The 23,062-nt window shown below is 52.1% G+C and overlaps 1 protein-coding gene across 4 annotated transcripts in view; it reads left to right on the forward strand.

Annotated features, from left to right (window-relative positions):
* TRAPPC9 (trafficking protein particle complex subunit 9) overlaps positions 1–23,062 on the forward strand; it is a 541,110-nt gene that overhangs the window by 406,110 nt on the left and 111,938 nt on the right. For all 4 annotated transcript variants that reach the window (XM_088022741.1, XM_088022742.1, XM_088022743.1 and 1 more), the window contains one exon: positions 6,317–6,469. In XM_088022741.1, coding sequence (XP_087878867.1) covers positions 6,317–6,469 — 153 coding nt within the window. The remainder of the gene's footprint in view (positions 1–6,316; positions 6,470–23,062) is intronic.

Raw genomic sequence — 23,062 nt, forward strand, 5'->3', positions numbered from 1 at the left:
CCTTCCTCAGTCAGGATGGATGTCTCCTCAAGGCTGACTGCTTCCTTTCACTTGGGTTGTACTTCATTAGAAAACCGATAGGCTGGTCTAGTCAAGCAGATGCCCATGTGACGCAGCACATAAATTTGGAATACCAGTGTTATAACTATCAATTATCTCCCAATGAAAGTTCAATTTAATTATATGTGGCTAGCCCTCCTAAATTCGACTCCCTGATTTGTATTTAAATGTCATCATTATGACTTCCCTGGTGAGGTTATCAGCTGTTCAAAGACTGAATCATATGATATTTTTAAAAAACCACTGCTTTTATATAGACTCTTCAGAATCACAGCACCTTTTTCTAGTGCCAACTCTTGACTATTACTGTCACATTTGGCCATAAAATTAAACGTGAAAATTGGCATTCAGCAGTGGTATTAATTTTATTTAACTCCGACTCATCAGGATGATTGGAATGGAATCTCGGTGGCGAGCGTCTGGTGGGGAGGCTGGACAGCGCACCCAGGATGCTGCATGGAGACTCATGGGTACATTTGAATCGAGAGTCTCTGTGGTTCCGCGAGCGGCCTGAGGTGATTTCTGTAGCTGTGAGCGCCTTGGGCTCTTCATCTGGGACTTGGGATTAACCACCATGACAACAGCTGCTATTTATACAGGGCTGCTGGTGTCCTGGCCACTGGGCCGACCATTTTGTGTCTACTGTCTTATTTAATCCACACGAAACCTTCACAGGAGGGGGTTTAGCCCGTCTGAGGTGAAGGACCTGAGCTGCAGTGTTCTGTGCACCGTGAGGGACCTGGGAGGTGATGCCACCGTTCCAGGAGAGGCTGTGCTGTGAGGGTGTGGGCGGTCGGGCCAGTCTTGGGCAGGGCTACGTTTGGATGCTGTTACTAGGATCTGACGGAGTCCTGTCCCGGCACATGCGTGTGGGGCCTGGGCCTCTCCCCCATCTGGGATTCAAGCCTGGTCCCTGCAACTAATCCAGACGCCCCCTGGCAAAGTGCTAACCACACTTACACACATGCCCAGACTTCTTCATAGAGTGAACAGTGAGCCAGTGGGCATTCTCCCTACTTTAGAAAATGAGGTTGGATTAGAGAAGGTAAGGGGTGTGGGCAAGAGACACAGAGGACTCAGAAGGCCCTCAAGGGGAGCCGGCGGCCTAGTCCTGGAGATTGTGACAAGAGCCAGGTTCTTCTACCCTCTGCCCATCTACTGGAGACCAGGTGCCTCCTGGCGTCCCTTGCAAATGTCCTCCTGCTTCTGAGACTGCCCTGGACAGGGAGCCCAGAGACCAGATTCTTGCCCCAGGTCAGCCGCTGACCATAGATCACGCACTTTTGTGCCCGGCATCGTGTCTTTACTTGATTACAGATAGAGATCATGCCACTCTTGACAATGTGGATGGGCCTGGAGGGGGGCTTGTGCTAAATGAAGTAAGCCAGACAGAGAGGGACAAACACTGTAGGATTTCACGTACATGTGGAACCCAGACACACACAGAAATGAACGAACAAGGAAGCAGAAACACCCATAGATATGGAGCCCAACTAGTGGTTGTCAGAGGAGGCAGGTGGGGGATGGCGGAGGTGGGGGATGGGGATTAAGAGGTGCAGACCTCCTGTTCTAACATAAGTAAGTCACGGGGATGAGCGGTAGGGCCTGAGAAATGCTGTTGGTGATACTGTAACACACTTATTGTGGCGAGAGTTCAGGGTGTGTGTGACGGTGTGTATCACTGTGCTGTATACCTGAAACTAATACTACGTGCCAATCATACTTCAGATAAAAATGAAAAACATTAAAAACCAGTAGAAACAAACAACAAGAACAGCAGAGCCATCCTGAACACGAGGTGTCGTGTGAAGGATGACTTCCGTGCTGGCGCTAGCCCCCGGCGAAGGCCATGCCGCGTGAGGGCACGTGCGCTCACCGTGGGTCCTGGGCCCCCCTGCTCTCCTCTCCTTTTCTTTATCTTTTCTGAAGATTGTGTTTTCCAGTTTTGCTGTGATTTGCCCGAGGTTCAGCCATGGTTTTGAATTATTTTTTAGACACTTTTTTAGGGGATTGCCCAAGTACTCTCTGACTTGCGTGGCCTCACCCCAGATAAAAGGAGTCCATGGGTATGAGCTTAAACCCGAGTGAGGAGGGCTATGCCGGGGAAGTTGTCCTCGACAGGCGCCTCCCGTGCCTCCTTACGGCTTGGTGCTTCCTTGTTGTTAGGCAGAAGGCTTGCTCACTGAGCGTATAGACGTGAAGTCGTTCAGGGCATTAAGCAGACCCCTGCCCGTGGGCTCGTGGTGGCCCGTGTGCCTGCATGAGAAGGTGTAAGTCCTCAGCTATCCCTCTCGGGACTGCTGACTGCATTTCCAGGCCATGCGCCGGTGGGGTCAGAGCAGGGTGTCTCTCTCTCTCTCTCTCTCTCTCTCTCTCTCTCTCTCTCTCTCTCTGCCTGCTGCCGCATTGGTGCCCTGTGCACATCCTCCCAGTTGCTCCCATCCCCAAGAGCACTGCTGTCCCCAGTCTGCGTGGCTTCCTGACGAAAGCAACAGCCTCAAGCCATGATGGCTGAAGCCAATTACATAGCTGGACTCAGAGCTAGGGCGGCTCCTGGGGCACCAAAGCAGAGGGCCCCTCCAACGCTTCACATAACGCAGCAGGTTTCGGCAGGTGGAGAGCTCACGCATCAGGACTCAGCTCTGGGAAAACAGGTTACGAGTCACACATTGCTCTCCCCGTCCTGGAAGGGAGGACGGAGGAGGGGTGGTGATGCTTAGGGGCTGTGCTCCCTGTGGTTTGGGGAAATAATCCTTGGCTTCTGGACTTGGCATTCTGGCTCCGGGATTTTGAGCTGGGTGACCCTAGTGAGTTACTCAGCTTCTTGGTACCTGAACGTTATCATCTGTGGGAAAGGAGGGATGCTGCCCTCAGGATGCTCGCCAGCATTGTGTGTTGCAGGCACTGGGGGTAGAGGCTCTTGTAAATTCGGGGAGCAGTGGTTTGTGGATGTGGCAGCAGGCTTTGCTGTCCCTGGCTCTGCGTCCCATGCCAGTTCTGCACACAGCATGAGCAAAAGCTGACTTCCCGTTAGGTGCTCTGCCTGAGCAAGAGAGTGCCCAACAAAGCTAAAAACAAAACAGTAGCGCTGAGTCTGTCCCCCAGATGCGGGGCGGCCAGCTCTGTGGCATGCGGCAGTGGCTGATGCCCACAGAGCTTCCGCGCATCTGTAAGAAAGCAAATCACACTCCTCTTTAGGAGTGTTGTCATTGATCAGATGAATGTATGTGCACAGTACTTAGCATGGGGCTTGGCACAGAGCAGGTGTCCAGGACATTTCATTTCCTTCCGCCTTCTGTGTTGTGGGCACACCTGACTTACAATTTCATCAAGGGTGGAGGGGGATGATGCAGTCTGATGCTTACTTCGTCAGAAATTGTTCAAAAAAGCTCTTTAGGAAAGCAAACAAATCTCACCCCAGTGGCCACAGCGTCCAGTGTGTGTTCTGACCCTGAGGATGTGGAGTGCTGGCTGGACTCTCTCCCTCTGTGTTCAACAGCAAGAGCCTGGGATCCAGAATGTTTCCAGACCCATTTCAAAGGTGAAAGTTATTAGTTGCTTTTGGGTTACCCGGTGATGAACTGAAATTGGCCTTTTTAGTGAAACCTAGGAAATATTCTGACCTTTTGCTTGAAGAGAACACTCGTTTGCTTCAGTCCACTTTCAAGGTTGGGGACTGGGTAGAGCCCTTGCTGACTGGGAAATTAGAGGCGCTCTTGATGCACACATAGACACCTCACAGGGGAAGAAAAGTATGGATGAAAAATGGCTAATAAGCTTCTGAAAAAATGTTCAGTCTCGGGAGTGATTCAGACCTGCCAATTAAAACATCAGTGAGGTAGCATTTCGCCTCTTCCTAGTGAAGCCTGAGAATCCCTCATGGCCAGTATGGGAGGGGTGCCGCATGTGGGGCACCACCCTTGCCGCCCGGGCACACGCCTAGGTGAGAGCCTGTCTGAGAAGGAGCTCAGTGCTCCACCCTACTGGCCTTGACCTTTTCCGCCCCTGGATTCAGTCTCTGCTTTGAGATATGGGCTCCACACACAGCATAAATGCGGACAGGAAATTGAAGCACAAAGATGTTTAGGACTTTTTCAATAGTAATATTTTAAATAATTGGGAAATCTCTGAAAGTCTGAAAGTAGGGTGATTGTTAGGTAAGCACTGGTATGGCCTCATGAAGGGACATCCTGCAGACTGATTTTTGGTGCTGTGGAAGTGTTCATAGTGCATTGAAAGTAAAACAAGGGGTAAGGGGCGCTTGGGGGGGGCTCAGTCAGTTAAGCAACTGACACTTGATTTTGGCTCAGGTTGTGATCTCCGTCCTGGGATCCAGCTCCTAATCAGGCTCCCTGCTCAGTGGAGAGTCTGTTTCTCTCTCTCTCCCTCTGCCCCTCCCCTTGTGCTTGCTCTCTGTCTCTCTGTCTCTCAAATAAATCTTAAAAAAAAAAAAAAACAAGCTGTAACGTAGGGTATGTACATGAATAAAATGAGATGTATAATAACTTACACACATACAGATAGAATCATTTGAACTACACTGAAATACAAATACTTAGGAAAAGGATTCTAGAATTAAGACATTACAGTTAGAGTATAGGCTTGAGTCCTTTTTACTTTTTTATGCTTTTTGCTATTTTCCCACCTTTTTCAGTAAGCCTGTCTACTTTTACAGTCAGAAAGGAGTCCATGTAGCTTTCAGACGGAGTTCTTGTTACGAAATACCCCATATTCTCTGCTGACACCGGGTCTCTCGTTCTCTGGGGCAGCTGAGCTCCGGACACTGCCTGGCCAAAGGCCATATACTTATGGGCAGCTCAGTAGTTTGCTCCAAGCTGCCAGGTTCTCAGGATCTCCGCTTGGGCTACAGTTTAACACGCAGACACCCTTAGTTAAAGAGCGGGCCCTCCTGAGTGGTTCAGGGAATGGCCCCAAAGGCCACTTAGAACGTGCTGGGCTTGGCTGAATGTTCTGGCCACAGCACCGTCTGTGATAAGGCTGCACGCCTGCTCTGATCCTCTGACTGACTGACTCTCTGTCATCTTTCAATCGGAGCCAGAACTTCGGGGGCCTCATGTGAAGAAACCCCCTTCCTCCCCCTCTCCTTTCATCCCATGCACGTACCGCACCTTTATTAAGTACCTCGTGCATGCTCGCTTCTGTGCTAAGACACAGGGTTTCGAGCATCAGTGAGACACAGCCTCTGCCCATGGGAAGGTCACGGTCAGGAGTGGGGGCAGGCTGCAGGCAGCCCATCAGAGCGCCTGGGCCCAGGTGCGGTAGGGCCTGGGGGTGCGGCCGAACAAGGATGAGGTACAGAGGTTGGGCAGCTGTGAGGCGGGAGAGGCGAGCATTGGCCCAGGGTGTTGGGAAGGTGCTTCATCCACTCGTTCATTTGTTCAGGGGCTGCGTTGCCGTGGCGTGCAGGCATTACCCAGGCCTGGGCAACCGTGGCATGGCCACGCAGATCTCTGCCCCCAGGGAGCTCAACTCCAGTAGACCCAATAGACAGTGAAGCCCACAAGTAAGTGTTTTACAGCTCGTGACAGACGCCACGGCAGAGATTAATGGTGTCGTGATGGTGGGGCGAGGGGAGGTGCGTGGAAGACCTTCCTCAAGCTCCAGCCTTGAGAATGGGGGTTCAGGAGAGGAGGCTCCCACCCTGGGAGCAGTGAGCACTAAGGCTAAGGCAGGAAGAGCCTGGGGTGTTCTAGAACCTGCCGGAAGGTAGAGAGGGCTAGACACACCAGCAGGTGGGGGGCTTTGGAGAGGACCTGACAGTTGGCAGAAACCTGAAGGGGTGGGTGTCACAAGACACGGTTCTGGATGTGGAGGCCAGAAGGCGACGGGAGGGGCGCAGCTGTGGGGCGTGGCTTGGGTGACGAGATGACAGGGGGCGCTGCTGAGGAACCTTTGGGGGTTGCCAGGGTGAAATGATTCTCGTCCTGTCTGATTTCCCACACTGCATCCCGTCTGCCTCGTCCTGGTCCAGAAATGACATTTGCTCTGGGGGTATGTGAGTCTTCTCCGAGGTTGGGGTCCCTGACTGTGTCTCCGGTTCTAGGCTGTGTGTTGAACCAGCTCCAAAGCCAGTGCTGCCCTGGGAGTCCATTACTTCCTTTCCTTGGAATGAACCCGTTATGAGTTACTCTGATGATTCACTATACGGTCTCATGCGGGCATGTGCTGGTTCTCTAGCAGCCAGCAAAAGACACTGCCCTGCTGATTCATTCTCTGCTGTTTCCCCTTCTCCTAGAATGGCCATTCAAGTGGACAAGTTCAACTTCGAGAGTTTCCCAGAATCCCCTGGGGAGAAGGGACAGTTTGCAAACCCAAAGCAACTGGAAGAAGAGCGGCAGGAAGCCCCCGGCCTGGATATCGACAGCAAGCTGGACGTCCACTGGAGAATCATATCCTTTTCACAGTGGCCGCCTTGGCGCTCGGTGCACCCTGCTTGGGGCTTCTGCCCGCTGAGAATTACCCCGGGGGGCCTTCACCACTGGGTGCTAGGCACACAGAGCTCAGAAAGGGCATGCCAAGGAGATATGGACCATGGGTGTCCTTCCTCAGCCCCTTCCTGGTCCCAGGGCCCCACGCACAAGGTGTGGATTCAGGGTGAGGAAAGGCCGCCTCCCTGAAATGTCTTGGGTCACGTGTTTCTTGCCAGTGTTGATGTTTGTGTTAATGACACGTTCTCACGCCAGCCTGTCACTGCTGGGCTTGGGGAGCGTCACAGAGTGACAGCTCAACACTGCACACAGTTGTCTGGGAAAGTGGAGTCGCGTTGCGCAGCTCCCCGAGGCACCAGAGTGTTTCGGGAAGGGTGGTGCTGCACAAGAGCGCCTGGCACTGGACAGGCCCCATCCTGGACTTGACATCACACCAGAATCCCAGGTGCACTCAGGTGTGTGCTCGGCGGGCTTACAGAGCACCTGCTTTGGGTGGGGTATTCTGCGAGGCACCCGAGAGGCCGAGGGGGAAGGAGGAGGCCTCCACGCGGCTTCCTGGCCTCGTTGGGCGTGGCTGTGCCTGCCAAGGGTTCAGTGCACCTCAGGGGCCGGGCAGAGCGTCGTGTTGAGTCTGCGCGGTTCAGGGGAGGAAGCTGCGGGCGCAGGGCAGTCAGGGAAGGCTTACATTAGGGGGGCTTCTGTAGGGTGAGGGATGCCCTAGAGGTCCCAGGGTGTAAGAGGATAGCTCACATGGAACGTCTCCCAGGAAGAGGCAACTCTGATGTAGATGTCTTGGTCGCCTTGTTCACACGTGGGTCCTGTGCTGTGTGCTGCCAGGTCATCCTGGACCGTCTCCCGGGATTCTGGAAGGATCCTCAGTCTGCAGGGGGCAGTTTCCAGGAGTCGAGGCACATTCCTTTGTGTACACTAAAGAGAATCTTGGGCTGGTAGACCCCCATGCCCAAGGAGCTGGGACAGAATAAGTACTTCCCATGTTAAATTGGAGGATTGGGGAGCCAGACGTTTAAAACCTGTGCCTGGGAGACTGTGCATGACAGTGGCCGTCACGGAGTTCAGGCGTTTGTCTTTGTACAGCGGGGTGTGAGAAGGAGGGATGACTGGAGTCCTCCCTCTCACGCTCCTCGCCGACAGCCAGTGCTCGCTGCTGGAATGAGCAGAGTGGTGGAGCCCAGAGGGAGGCGGTGCTCACCCTGCGCACAGTCCCACCATCTCCTTTACTCCTTCCGCTTCTGACTGGTACTCTCGTTCCGCGGGGGAGAGTTGAGCTGAGTCCCCGTGAGCCCAGCCGGGACGTGGTAGGGCCGGCTGCCCAGGGAGGTTGCAGGCAAAGCACCGTTCCCAGCCCTGTCATCAGGGAGGGTCGAAAACCTCTGTCCTGTTGGGGGACAGCAGAAGGCCCGGGGCCCTCCTGTCCTGGTATCTGTGGTCACGATGCTGAAGCTGGGGGACTGGGGTTGGAGAGGTTCTGTAAACTCTGGATGTGCAAGTCTCCATGTGAGGTAGGAGATGCCCTGCTCCTGGGCCTCAGGGCCTTTGCTTCGCACAGGGCGCTCTGTGCAGAGCCAGGGGGCCTGGTTGTGAATGAGTCGCCTCAGCCCCATGGAGGAAGAGGCAGTGTGTTTGAGGGGCCCAGCAGGAAGGCATCCGTCCTCCTGAGTGGTCTCACTCTGGGCATAGATAAGAATAGGAAGCCTCAAAAGGGGGGGGGTTTGCGCCCCTGCCTCCCCTCGTGCCAGGGCCACTGCGGCACCTGCTGCAGACATACCCGCGACTTCCCAGGTGCCGGCCCTGGGCTGGCCCTGGTCATTCACCATGGTGGATGGCTCTGCCGCCCCGTCTTAGAGATGATGACTGCCAGTCAGTGCGGGCACAGGCACCTACCGGAAGCCCTGGGCGGGGATGTGCTGCCTTCCAATGGGATGATGCTGACCCTCAAGATACTTATGTTCTCTGAAAACAATGGCCAAAAATGTGCCAAAAATATCTTTGAGTTTCTCTTGTTTTAGCTTTGCCTTCTTTACGAGGTTGGCATCCCTGTTTTCTGTATTGGCTTAATAATTCATGTGACAAATATTTACTGTTAACCATGTGCCAGGCACATCTGTCTCCTGAATGTACTGATTGGAAGTTTTTGAGAGACTGTACCTATAGGCGGATTCGATTAAAGAGAAAGAATATTAAGGATCTCTCTCTCATCTGGCAATGACATCTGGCATGGGATGGATAGCAGACTTTTGCTCTTGTAAACCTGGGTCCAAGCAGATGGAAAGACCAAAGATTGAGTTGGCTAATATTTTATTATGCATTTTAGTAATGTTTTCTCAATATTTAGACTTTATACAAAGATTTGAGCCTGATTTGACACTCATCTACAGGAACAAAAATGGACCATATGTAGCATGTAGGGCTGGATAGATATGTTTCCGTGGGAATTGTGGATCCTGCGATAGATGCAGGCTCATCTGTCTCCGTCATGTCTACAGTGACCAGATGAGCAGCTGGGGACGCCAGGAACTGCAGCCCCACTATTTACCTGGATAACGAGTGCTCATGTGCTGGGCCCTGGAGATGCCCCCAGTCCAAGGGAGAAGACTCAGAGATGGGTACTTACAGCGCAACCTGGAAGGGCTGAGGCAGGATCCTTCCTGAGTGAGGGCTGGCACATTGCAGAGCTGTTCGTCCCCTGTGACTGCTAACACAGCACGCAGACCAGAGAGGTGGTGCGATCCAGGGGCCTCCCTTCCACCCTCCCTCTCTCCTCCCTGCCTCTCACCTCCCCCTTCCCCTACCTGCCATCCTCAAAGATCCGTATGAAGCTCTTTCTCCTGCGTTACCTCTTCCTTATCGCCAACCTGAGCCTGGTCATTTTTAAAGGGACTTTTCCCCCTCGGCAAGAGGGACCGGCAGGTGTGTAGCGTCTGTGTGGATTTCTGGGGGTGGGAGAGTGGCCTGCACAGGCGGCATCGGGCCCAAGAGCTGGGCTCGTGTGACCGACATTGATGCTGTCTGCATGAACACAGCCTTGCCTCCCGCTGCCCAGCACAGTCCCCCTTCCACCTTCTTCCCTGCTAGCTACCGCCACTGGAAGGTCTTTACTGAACTTGGGAAACCTTGACATAGCCGACTTTGTTGTTAGCAGATACTGGCTGTCCACGTGTAATCCAGAAAATACCTGTGTTTGGCTTTAGGATGCTGCACGGTTGGGGCCAGAGCCCGGGGTCTGAAGGCCCAGCTCTGCTGCTTCCGGTGTTCCCGTGGGGAGGCTGTGGCCTGAGGGCCCCGTGTCCCCCTCTGTTCAGCCAGGGTGAGAATAGCTACTCCAGTTTGCTGTTTGGGTTAGTTCTCACAATCCTATTTGCCCTTTTGATCACCTGCCAGGTGTCAACCAGGATCTTCGCATTTTTCTGACCCCAAACTGGCAAAACTGATAGTACTCTGGTTTGAAAAACAAGTACATTTTGGGAGTTAAAAAACTTACCTGAGCTAACATAGCCAGGATCCCCAAACTCATGTTCTTTTCCTACTGACTACTTGAAGTGAGGCCCCATGGTCCACATGTAACCCTAGCGCCTAACCCTGGAAGGTGTTTGCAAGGGGAGCCCCCTTTCCTGCCAGCAGAAGCGGAGCTGCTTCCAGGACCTGGCTCGGAGGAGGCTTATCCTGCACAGAGGTCTGGGGGCCAGGCCTCAGCCGTGTCCCCACCTCCACCTCTGATTGAACCTGTCGCCAATGGTCCAGGATTGTAGTTCTGAGAGCCCCTCAAAGTAGCTGGTTCTGGGGTGGCTGGAGATTGGCCATGTCTGTATCCACTTTCCACTTGTAATTCAGAGAGGAGTGTCCACCAGGATCTGACTGAGTCTTCCTCATCCTTGATGCATGTCCTGTCTCCCAGGGTGCCCACTTTGTCACTGACCTCTACCTCTTTCACCTCGCCCGGCCGGAGCTGACCCTTCCCTTGGACTCCTGCAACACTCAGTGCCTAGCTGTCATTTGTTACAGTCTTTACCAAGTATGGGAAAGTTCATTTTTTTCCCCAAGTTCACCCCCTTGCTAGGCTGCGCTGTTCTTGAGTCCGTGCTGTGTCCTGTTCCTTTAGCAGCTACTTACTGATGACCTGCTGTATGCTGGGCTTGTGCTAGGCACCGGGGACCTCCGTGATGAGCAAAATCAGGTGTGGGCCCTGCCCTGATAGAGCGTGCTCCTTTCCTGGCCCCAGTGCTGCATGTAATCCCCCAGCATGTAGGTATTAAAACCATTTGGTGAATGCATAGCTTCCATCTCACCGATGGAGCAGACTGAAAGGTTGCTGGCTTAGTTGCACTATGCCGAGGGTTGTGGTGAATATGTGAAGGGAGTTTTAATGAACAAGGTTCGTCTTATTGGAAGCCTGGCTCCTTTTCCAGAGGGCAGCCATGCACAGACGATCTGTGCTGGAAACAGATGAAGGATAAGTGTGGAGCAAGCTCGGTGTCATCTCACATTCTCATTTTCCTTGTTTTTATTGCAAATCTCCCTCCAAAGAGCGTTTCAGGGGTTGGTGAGATACTCGCTGACATATCAGAATCCAACCCCGGGTAGGTTTCATGGCAAGAGCTGTGCGCACAGTTCAGCTGATCCCTGTAAAGGCCAGTGATCCGGACCATCTGGGCAGCGTTTCCGCCAGGTGGTCTGATAAGCACGTGTCTCCTCTGCTCTGTCTGGAGACCCTTTGGAACCATCTGGCTGCTTTGAGGGCCAGGTAGAGACTCAAGGAGCCTAACTGCAGGCTGGGTTTTAGATGCCTAAGGACTGATGGCCCAGGGCTGGAGATGGAATATCTTTGCAGCACGCAGAGGTCACTTACATGCAGGTAACTAGAACATGGAAGGACACGGAGCAGGGTAGCTGTTCTGAGCGCAGGGCCGTGCGTCCAGAGCAGGCTGTGCATTGCTGAGCAGTGTCTGTGTTTGGCCTTGCAAACATCAGTTGCCCTCTGTGAACCCAGGAAGCTCCACAGGCTATGACATTTGTCGCTGGGTTTTGCTAGAGTCTCACAAGCATAAGCCTACAAGACTATCGGCCCATTGTCCTCAGTTTAGTTGGTCCTGACCAGGACAGCTGGCCTGGGACATGGCCCCACCTGGCTTTTCAATTTTCCAGACTGTGTTCTTTACAGTATGGAGATTGTGCCTTCAGCTGACCCTCTTCTCCCTTTTAAGGCAGGGGCAGAGATTAAGCTGTGGACGGTGGACTGCCTCAGGTCACCCTTGACCCTTCCTAACTGGCTGGTGGTTTATTCTCCAAGATGTTCTTAATGGAGCCATGTCTTCCCATCCCCTGAAAAAAATTTTTTTTCTTAAAACAAGATCCCTTCAAAACACGGTGCACTATGTTTTTCTAGTAGTCATGTCAGGAGAAAGTGTTTAATCTAAATGACTTTAATACAAACAGCTCCTGTTGTCAGTATGGCTGATTTCTTGATCATCTTAAGTGAAATGCAGGGTTGTATTTTGTGTTTGCCTTGAGGGAGTTCAGCTTCTCAAGCTGTTGCTGATCACTTGGTTCCGAGGCCTTTCATCCCATGGTGGAGCAGCGTTGCCAGCCTAGAGAAGCACTGTGCCCAACCTCTGAGGCTGTACCATTGCCCCGGCTCTTTGGCCTGTGGACCCAGACTTGATGGCTGTCTCCCCCAAATCCAGACATGGTAGCCGTGCACACCTTAAAATTCCTTTGAAAGGAGTCGGTTTGGCACACAGCATAGATTTCAGATTTGGCTCAGGAGAGTGGTAAAGGGCTTCCTGAGCACGCAGAGCACTGTTTCAGATCTGTGTGTGAGAGTGTGTGGTGTCTCTATGTGTGGGCACATGTGAGTGTGGTGTGCGTGCGCTGTGGGGGGTGTGTGTGCATGCGCACATGTGGTATAGTGTGCGTATGAACATCACACAGACCGATATGCACAGTGTGGTGATTGGGCGCGTGTCCTGCTGGTACACCTTCCGTGTCCTTTAGGTGTGATAATTACTGTGCATGTGCATCTCTATATAACAGAGTCACGAAATGACCTCTCACACCTATCTGGCACCTACTAAGTGCCAGGTACTGTTCTGAGTGATTTATATGGATGGGCTCACTTAATTTTCACAAAGACCCCTAGGAAGTAGTTTTAGGCACATTCCACAGATGGGGAAACTGAGACTCAAGGAGATTCTCTCACTTGTCCCAGGTCTCCAGCCAGTGAGGGGCGGAGCTCGGATTTGCACCCAGGCATCTGGCTTCAGAGTGTGTGCTCTTGGCTCTGTGCTGGGGACAGCAGAAGAGCATCTGGTCTCTGCCAAGACCTTTGTACTACCCCCATTTTCCAAAGGCCGAATGAGGTTGCGGTATTCCTCGGGCACCCTGCTGATTGGTGCTGGCCCCCCTGTGGGGTTCTCCCCACTTCACCTGCTCCACCTTCTGCCCAACAGGACGGGCAGAGATGAACCATTGCAGACTGTCCCTTGGCAGCTCACTGGGCCATGTGGCATTTTCTGTCCAGTTGGGTCGCTGACCCCAGGGAGCTGAGCCGAGATGCAGGCCACCCCTGCTGGGATGAGAACAACCCACATCAGCATTCTTAAAGTTCACAGTGCAGATTGGAAAACACAGTCATGGGAAAGAGGCTCATTAATCACTTAAAGCAGTCTTTCCATTAGTGTAATTTCTATTTATGACAATCTGCTAATTTATTTGAGCTGAAGTGGGGCTGGGCTAAGTCCCTGCACCTGTAGTTTCTCCAGATCTGGCACGTGGGGTTCAGACAATCCATCTTCCTGGGGGGACACCCAAGGTACAGGCCTGCCCCCTCCAGGACACGCACCTGGAAGCCAGCTTGGAAGCGACTGTCAGCACTCTCGGGCAATGGGCTTCCAGCTTTTGCTCAATAGGCTGTGGGCAACAACTGGGAGTTCAGATCGAGGGACGAGGCTGGTAGAACTCAGGCCCGTGGGCTCAGAGGAGAGTCTGGCTGGCCCCTGGGCTACAGGATCATCCAGGGAAGAGTTGGTTGAGCAATCTTTTTTTTTTTTTCTAAAATACAAGACCAGTTCATGGTAAGCTTCAGTTCCGTGAATAAAGACAAGGTCTCAAAAACTGCTCAGTGTTTTCAAATTGCAGTACATTACCAAATATTTCACTGCTAATGGTCTAGCAGAAGATGAGCAGGAAGGTATGTTATTAGCTTTCTGCATTTTCCTTGCATCTAGCTGTTTTTCAAAGATTTGGAAGCAAGCATTCATGGTCCCCAGGACACGTAGAATATTAACTGAATATACATGAGAATGCTATAAATAAAAAGGCTGTACAAAAATACTAAGTTTAATTAATAATGATGAATGACCAATAATAATATATAATCCTTGCACAAAAGACTGGGCTCCTTAAAAGTAGGAATGCTCTCATCTTAGTTGGCCTTTCGTCCCTAGCAGCTAACACAGTACACATAGTGGGTGTTGACAGATACTTGATGCGAATCCCTGGAATGGGGGGGCATGCGGGGACAGATGCATATGGCAGGTACAGGACAGACACACTACAGGGTGCAGCCATCACAGCCAGGGGAGAAGGAAAGGGTTGCTTCTGGGCTGGGGCTGGATCAGAGAGGACATCCCAGGTGAGGTGAGATTGAAGCTTCGGTCATTAGAATGGCTGAAGACGGTTCCAGGCAGGGGAGCACAAGAGTAAGGGTACCGAGGCAGGAGACTGCACCATCTGTTGTAAGAAGTACTTGTAGCTCAGCACAGCTGGTACACATTCTTGGGTGCAAGGTGTGCAAAGGGAGAGGTCAACAAGGAGAGAAAATCATGGGGAACTTGTATGAGGTTCTAGGGAGTTGGATTTTTATCCCAAGAGCTGCAGGTGGCCACTCCCAGATTCTGAGCAAGGGAGTGGTGTCCTCAGACTCCTTTTAGAAGACGGCTCTGGTGGAGCAATGAAGTGCCCTCCTCCCCACCCCACTCTCTGTGGGCCTGCTGTTGCCATGACGGATTTGTGTCTGTGTTGCGGGATTATGCTGCCTTTTGGGAATTTGGCACAAGAGTCTGCAAAGATGTACAGGGCAGTGCAGGTCTGTCTCTGCTGTCTCTTTCTGTCTCTTGGTAAGGCCTTTACAGGGTGTTGAGTTGAAATAGAGGATCACTGCCAGGATTGGGGTTCCCGTTGGGCTCCAGGTACCTGACACCCACTTCTGCTCTAAAGGGTTACAGTGGAAAACCAGAGCCGTATATGTGGAAAAGGAATATAGCACGAGGTCTCTCTGAGCATGGGGATTACCTGTTATGTTCGGTTGTGTATCTTCTATAAGCATGGGCCTCCTGTAGTAGGTGCTCAATAAATATTCACTTACTCAAGCTTGTGTGGGTAGTGACTTGGTGATAAACTGTGGCCCTGTACAATTTATAACTTAAAGCTACCAGTACAATTCCTTCTGCATTATTCCTGGAAAAACTCACTTATTCAGTTGACTTTTACTGCCTCCCAGCTCTGTAGATCTGAATTAGAGACTTGGAGGTAGGAAACCTGGTCTTTGCCCCCAAGGTGCTCACCCTGGCTTAGTTGGGGGATCAGTTATGACAACAGATGTTTGGAGCCCAGGGTAACCAATATTACTGCGGGAATTAGGAGGGAGCCCAAAGCTGAGGGACAGCCTGCCAGGTATTGTGTTGGTGCTCACTGTTGGCCAGATTGGGGCTGTGCTTGCCATGCAGGAAACATCATCTCTCCCCGTCCCCAACTTTCCGGGAGGGGACCTTGCTTACACATGCCATGCGATGCTGGAACTATGTACCATTATCTTATCTGTAGGACACACCAATGCCCTGTATGGGCTTGAGCCAATGTTGCTGAACACATCTGTGTCCCCACTACCCTCAGGTCCTACTTCAGAACTTCATGGATCACCTCACAGGAGGAAGAATGAGCCATTTAGGGTCCAAGAGACTTTTGCCCTCAGTGAGGTGCCTTCTGTTCCTTTAAAGACATCTTAAAGATGGGATCCTGACCCAGTCTCTCTGCTACACTGTGGAGTTAAGATACATCTCCCTGGAAATGTGTGGCATGTATGGAGAAGGTCTGGCAGGGAATGAGCAGTGCACTTGGAGTCGAGGAACTGAATGTGAACCTCACACTCCCCCTTCTTGGCCGTGTGACTTTGGGAAAGTTTCTTACCATCCCTGAAGAGGTTTCATTGGCCTGACATTGTTGTAAGGGCTGTATGAGATGATCTGTAGGTAACTTACACATAATACAGGCTCAGGAAAAAGCAGCAGGCATTTATTGAGCACCTGCTGTGTGCCAGGCACAGTGCTGGTGACCAGGGACATCACTTACTCTCCTGCGGCTCATGACCACAAGCAGTCCTCTGAATTCAGCTAAGCAGTTGGGAAGGCGTGGCTGCCTGCTCATTGACCTTGCTGGTTTGGGGAGGGGAGGGCAGAAGAAGTTAACACTGAGCTAGGTCCAGTCCTGGACCCTGGGCCTCATGGCTCACCACCTCCAAGGATTTGTGACCCCCTAGGAGGAGTGAGCAAAGGGCAATGACTCCAGGTAACTCAGCTATGTCTTTAAGGCAGAAGTGGCGAGCACGAGGGCACCATAAATGGAATTTGCCATTCCTTGCTGGGGAGTTAGATGCTACCTGTGGGAGGCCCCAGAGGCAGAATGAGAGTTGTGCTAACCTGAGCTGGGAGTTTGTGTTCTCTTTTGGTTCAGGCACATGCGTTGTTCATTATTATCTGTGGATGTGGCCTAGGAGACCCACAAAGCCTGGGTCCACACCAACAGGGGTTCCACAGTCCTGCTGCAGAGTTACCATCCCTGCCCTTGTAAGGGACAGGAGCAGAATCTCGGGACAATGACTACTGACTACTTGGAGATGTGACTGCTGTGTCCCGGGTGACTACAAAGGGGTTTAAAGGGAGGGAGCTTTTTCAGCACCGCGGAGAGTTCCCGACAGATCTGGCTGGAGGGAGCTGGCTCGTCCAGCTCCACGCTGGATGCCAGGGCTGACTCCACCACCACTGGCAGCCTAGGGGCCCTGGCTTGAGACGTGCCCTGTGCACAGAAAGATCCTTGTCTGTCAAGTGGAGGTCATGGGTCCACACCACACCCAGGTTTACTGTGAAGAATTGACACAATGTTTACAGTAAACTGTCAGAAAGTGAGGTCCAGAACATGGGCTCTAGGGTCAGACTGCTTGATCCTGCCGCTCCATAGCTGTGTCAGCTTTCTTACTCTCACCATGCACCCAAGTTAAAAAAAAAAAAATCTTTGAACAGAAATAGCAGTCCCTACCTTATACCCGTCAGGTTCTAAAGTCTTAATTTAAAGATAATATTAAATTGAAAAGATACATATTATACCTTTACCAAAGAGCCTCTCTCATGGGAAGCACTTTGGAAATGTTCTAATAGAAGTGATGACAGGGATTATAGTCACCGTCATCCTTTATCGATCTCTTGCCCCAAATGCTGTGATCTGTGTATTTAAGAAACAGTAGCTGTTGCCACCTTTGCCTTTCTTATGGGACGTTGCAGTTTTGCCTGTAAGAGTGATCGACAAAGGCAACTGCATAACTGACTGGTCAGCTGGCTTTGCGTTTGTATGTCCAGGCTCAGACACCAGACTGTTTTGTGGTGGCTTATCGGGCTGAAAGGGAGGGGTTGTGCATGCAGGTAATTAGCTTTATTAGCTCAGCTGTATAATTTTATGGCTCACATCCGAAAGCAAATTAATACAGAAATATGCTATTGGAATAGTTTCCAAAGCCCCAGTGCCATTTGGCAACTTTGTAATTACTCACACACTAACTTGCTCCTCTAACTAATCATTTCCAAGCTCCTCATCCTGGATGCATTCATTAGGCACTATTTCTGTTTTGCAAGCACCGTGGTGCGATCTGCCTCGAAAGTCTGGCATATATATATATATATATATATATATATATATATATATATTTTTTTTTTTTTTTTTTTTTTTGGAAGAGGGAGTAATATGCCATATTCTGAGGTCTTAATTTTACACCCCTGGAAAGAATCAGGAAAAAAAGAAACATGAAAATGTGCATGTTAAACCCAAATCTGCCAGCCACCTGCTTGCTGAGCTCCTCTCCCTTCTGAGTGGGATGAAGCGTGCTGACTTTTATCAGCCCTGACCTAGGAGCTCCATCATGCCCCGCACGGTTTCAGGTCTGCAGCTGCTCCCAGCCTGGTTTCATAATGTTACCAGCAGAGCTGTACTGTTTATTTTTTCTAAAATTTTTATTTTAAATGTGTAAAATATGCACATGGTTCAAATTTTTTAAAAGGGTGTTCCCCTCTTGCCCATTCTCCCCAAATGCCCATTTTTCTTCATTCCTTACACGTACTTCAGAATTTCTCCTGAAACTCTTAAGTAACACATAGACTTTTTTTGTTTTTACACAAAAGTATATGCTGTTTCACATCTTGTTATTTTTTCATTGAACTGTTTGCCTTGGAAAACTGTATTCATAGCGAACTTTCTCCCTTTCCGATAGAGCAGTGTGAGTCTTGTGCCTGTATTCCCATAGCTTTGCCATTATGGGGGCGTTTCAAACTTTTTGACTTTTGCTGATCTGGTAGCAGCATTGTTGAGCACGCCCTCTTCCCTTTCTGGAGCTGCCATGCTATGGCACTAGCACACCAGGGTTAGAAGGAGCTCCCAGGGAATCCCTGCTCCGCCCTCCCGGCTTCGGGTCCTCCGTCTGCAGGGTGCAACTGTAGCCTCCCGCCGGTTGAAGGGAGCGTGGAAAGCACTTGCCACAGAGCACGCCCCAACAGGAGTGTTCCTGGCATTTGTACCCTTCCGTGTCCCCCTCTCCAGGACCCAGTTGTATGTCTTTGAGTCTGAGACTTGGAATTTGTCTGGGAGCGTTTCCTGTACTGGGAATTGGTCACCACCACTCTGTGAGTGAATTTCTCTGTGCCTATGAGTCATGTGGCCCATTCGATCCTAGATGAAACCCAAAACCAAAAGAAGTGCAGCTGACTCCTTTTGCTGGCACTGCGCATGCAATCTCACTTCCCCTCCATCTCTTTGATTATAGTGAATCACAGAGTGCTTTGCAGGGACCCGGTCATGAGCCAAGGAGGGGGCTTGATGTCTTCTTTTTGAAAGAGAAAGTAGGTCTTCACATGGTGGCCACAAACGGAGAGGAGAGAAACTTAACTGCTTTTCTCCACCGCCTGGCCAGTCCCTGGGCTCTAGTCCTTCATCGGACTCTGCAGGGGATGCGTTTTCCCAACAGGGGGGTTGCCTCTGGATGGCGCTGGGGCCATGGTGGCAGGGGGATGCTGACCCGAGTGGGTGGTGGGATGGGGGCTCGGGACCGATTCAGCACAAGTGATGACTCCCAGGAAGGACACCACTCCTCAGGATCACCAAGTAATCTGCACGGTGGTCTGTGCTCTCACTGGGGGCTGGCATTGGCCATTCCTGGTCACTCCCCTCGGGAGGAAGATGACCCCTCCTCACCCTGCTCCACCATGGGTCTTGTTGGTTCAGGGACTGGAAAAGTGGAGTCCCAGTGTAGGACTGACAGAAGCCATCCCCTCTTAGAGACCCACCCCAAGTAAGAGGCCATTGCCTAAAACTTCTAAGTCCTCCTGGAAAGGCTGCTTCCTGTGTTTCCCCATGGTGGCAGGTTGTGCTGCTATGGCCGATTGAGCAACAAGGATGGAAGTAGACCAGCCATGTGGTGGCTGTGGTCAGGCTTGCAGTGCTGAGTGGTGGCCACAGAGGAGTCCACACAGAACTGGGCCAGTGTTGCCTGGGAGTGTGCTTGCATCCAGCCCGTGCCTCCTGGGCAGGGAGGCGGGCTTGTGTTAGCCAAGAAACCCAGCCACACTCCCTGGTAGTACCCTGTGCTGCTGGGTAATGGGCCAGGCCTCATGGCCATCTGTCACAGCAGGCAAGTTCCCAACCTTTCCGAGACTCTGTGTCCTCACGTATTGAATAGTAATAGCCTCATGTGCCTGGTTCCGTGCTGAGGGTTCCAGCAGCTATCCCGTGGTGATGCCAGAGTAATCCCCTCCGAGGGTCCTACTCTCCCCTCTCTAGCGGTGAGCGTTGGGGGCGATCCCGTACCAGTGAAGGTCGGTCTCTGATGAAAACCACCCATTTCTGCATACCTGCAGTCATTCAAATATGCATGCATGCTTTCATTCATGAAGTGACTTCAACATTTATCGAGCTACCACTGGGGCCCAGGCATTGTGCAAGACGCTGGCACTTGAAAGATGAAAAAAGGTGCTCATGATGCAGCCAGGGAGACAGATATTGAGGCATTGATCGCTATAATCCTTGGAGTATAGCCGTGAAGAGCTTTGTCAAGATACTATGTGGGGCGCCCGGGTGGCTCAGTCGTTAAGCATCTGCCTTCAGGGAGCCTGGGTGGCTCAGTTGGTTAAGCGACTGCCTTCGGCTCAGGTCATGATCCTGGAGTCCCGGGATCGAGTCCTGCATCGGGCTCCCTGCTCGGCAGGGAGTCTGCTTCTCCCTCTGACCCTCTTCCCTCTTGTGCTCTCTATCCCTCATTCTCTCTCTCTCAAATAAATAAATAAAATCTTTAAAAAAAAAAAAAAAGCATCTGCCTTCAGCTCAGGTTGTGATCCCAGGGTCCTGGGATCGAGCCCCGCATCGGGCTCCCTGCTCCGCGGGAAGCCTGCTTCTCCCTCTCCCACTCCTGCTTGTGTTCCTTCTCTCACTATGTCTCCCTCTGTCAAATAAATAAATAAAATCTTAAAAAAAATACTATGTGACTGTATGTACGTGGGGGGCACTCTACATAGGGGCACTTGTGCTTCGTCCGAAAGACGGAGTAGGAGTCAGCCAGGTGGAAGAGGAAGGAAGTTCCGATGCAGTGAGGTGCCTGCCCCTCCTGGGGGGGGGCGGTCTTTGCCCTGTGTGTGTGCTGGACTCCGCGGTCCCCTCTCCCTCCAGGAAAGCTCTGCACTCTTCCCCAGTGAGATTCTCTTCCTGTCATGCTCCTCACCTTGGGAAGTAATTTAATACCGTGTGTTGCATGTTAAAATTAGAACATTCAGATCTGTGGGTTGAAAGAAAGAAAAACAATCATTCAGTCATTATCCATGAAAATTAAACACCGTACAGTGTCGTATTCATAAAGACAGAGACCTTCCCAGCCAATAAATTCTTAATATTGAGCAGTTCCTCTTGAGAAAATTAAATTTCTGGGAACTGAGAGTGGGTTGCCATTTACTCAGGAGTGTGGCTGTTTGCACAGGTAATGTTACCTGGGTGCTGGAGTTGAGAAAGCCCATTATCTTCAGCTGCTGTGAAAGCAGGTGGCCCAACCAGTAGGCTGAGCCCCTCTTCCTCCTGGGGAGCCAGGCAGCCAGTCACAGACAACCACAGGTATTTCTGAACCCCACTGTGGACCTAAATGCCTGGTTCTGGGGAGAATAAGCTTTTTAGGAGCTCAGAGTCCATAACGGAGACAAGCTCTCCGCATTGTCTTAAAGTAGAGCAAACAGGCCGGGGTGGCTTCGGGCCTCCTCCGCCATCCAGCCAGGCACCCAGCTCAACCTGTGAGTCTGATCAGGTAGAGCCTGAGCACAGCTCAGAGGAGGAAGCTACAGGGGGCTAGTGGGCAAGAGCGGGCAAGAAGATGTGGGCAGAGAGGGTTCTCCATTCTGGAGCTTGACTTGACCAGAATTGGTCTCCGTGTGAGGCCTGGGCCTGCCTTTGCATGCCCCCTCCTTCCCTGTGTCAGCCTGTCACTGACTATGTCTGCCCCGTGGGCTCCAAGCAGTGGGGGTGGGAGTGCCGAGTGCAGAGTCCCGAGGTCTGGGTGCGCACTGGTCCCATCCATGACGTGGGGTGTGCCTATAGGGAGTCACTGCCCCCATCCTGACTTGGGCTGGGCAGGGGCCGTGCAGGTCACCCCTGAGGTCCAGCACATCCCAGATGCCGGTTTCTACCATGCAGGCTCCCCATGACGAATATTGGATTTGGTTTGTCCAAGGTGATGGAGCTGAGGGGCGCTGTCTCCCCGAGGGGCCTCGGCTGCCATTGGGGAGGTGGAAATTGGCAGGACCCTCCCCTGCTGGCTCCCATGCCCCCACCCCCTGTGCCGAGAAGTGGGCACCCCTCACCGAGCTGTGGTGACGCACCCGGGTGATGGGGCATCTGCGGTGTTGGGCGGGAAAGCTGCCCCATGGCCCCTTTCAGGGGGCAGGGCCAGCGGGGCCTTGGGGTTGGGTGTGGGCACGGCAGCTCGTGCGCCCTGTGGCCTTGGTTTCCCCTTCGAGTGGATGGGAACAAGCCGCCTGTGCTGCCACCTTTGCCACGTTCCTTTCTGTGACCGTGAACGTGAGGACGCCGGGGTCCTTGGAGAAGTGGGTGCACATGGTCGCTGGCGTCCCGTGACCGAATTTCAGTGTGAGATCTTCAGGGTCATCCGTGTTGCAGCGTGGGCCAGCATTTCCTTCCTCTCAATGCGGAGCAGTACTCCATTGTGTGTCCAGACCACAAGTTGCTTATCCATCCGTCTGTCCATGGACACTTGGGTTCCTTCCACTTTTTGGCTCCTGTGATTCATGCCACACACAGGGCGTGCGAGTATCTGTTTGAGTCCCTGCTCTCACTTGTTTTGGGTGTCCTGCCCCCCCAGAAGGGGGATTGCTGGAAGCCGGCATTGTCTGTTTGCAGCTCTGTCTTCCCACAAGCCTGTGAGCTCCTTGAGTCTTGAGTCAGTCTTAGCTGTGCATCCCCAGCCACCCCAGGGCCTTACCCTAAATGTCCACTCCAGCAGCTCCTTGTTGACCCAGTGAGTGAATGAGGTAAATGAATGAGTCCTAATGCCCAGGTTGTCCCAGGACCACACGTGATCGTTCCACGTGCCGTGCAAAATCTCTAGCAATCCTACTCTCAGTTCCTCACACCTAGACTCTGCATGATGGGATGGTGAAGATGGCATTTGGGGAATTTTTCTCAGGGAGCGAATTATCTCTGGAAGCACTTTGGTGAATTGCTTGTGGTGGGGTAAGATCCCCAGAGGAGCCTGAGGCCCCAGCAGTGGTGGCTGAATCCCTGAGGCGAGGGGGGGACAATGGTAGGAGAGAGGGGCGAACATTCACAATAGGGGACATTTATGCTGTGCTCACTGTGGCCAGGACTGCTGTTCCATTTGTTCTCAGGACAGTCCTGTGAAGTTCGTGTTGCTCTTGAGCCCATTTCCAGATGGTGAAACAAATTGAGAGAATGTAGGTAGACTGGTGCTCATCAGCAGTGGTGCCAAGACTCAGCACTCAGTGCAGAGCATTTGGAACCCACAGTTCTAGCGGCAGGGGGCAGGTGCTGTTTGCTCAGGGCTTCAGTGCCGCTGTGTGGTCCCCAATCTATTGGAGAGTTCAGCTTGGCCGGAATGAGCCTGCTTTCACGCCTGCCCAGCTGACATGAGGTTGGTGTGGAGCACTGGAGCTTGGGGTGGAGAAAGCCCCCAGCGTCTGCAGACAGTACCAGCAAGAGTCAGGCACTGG

This window comes from Eumetopias jubatus, unplaced genomic scaffold (assembly GCF_037043125.1).
Source record: "Eumetopias jubatus isolate StellerSeaLion01/CBP00866 unplaced genomic scaffold, mEumJub1_p1.0 scaffold_4, whole genome shotgun sequence".
In the NCBI taxonomy this organism is placed as follows: domain Eukaryota; kingdom Metazoa; phylum Chordata; class Mammalia; order Carnivora; family Otariidae; genus Eumetopias; species Eumetopias jubatus.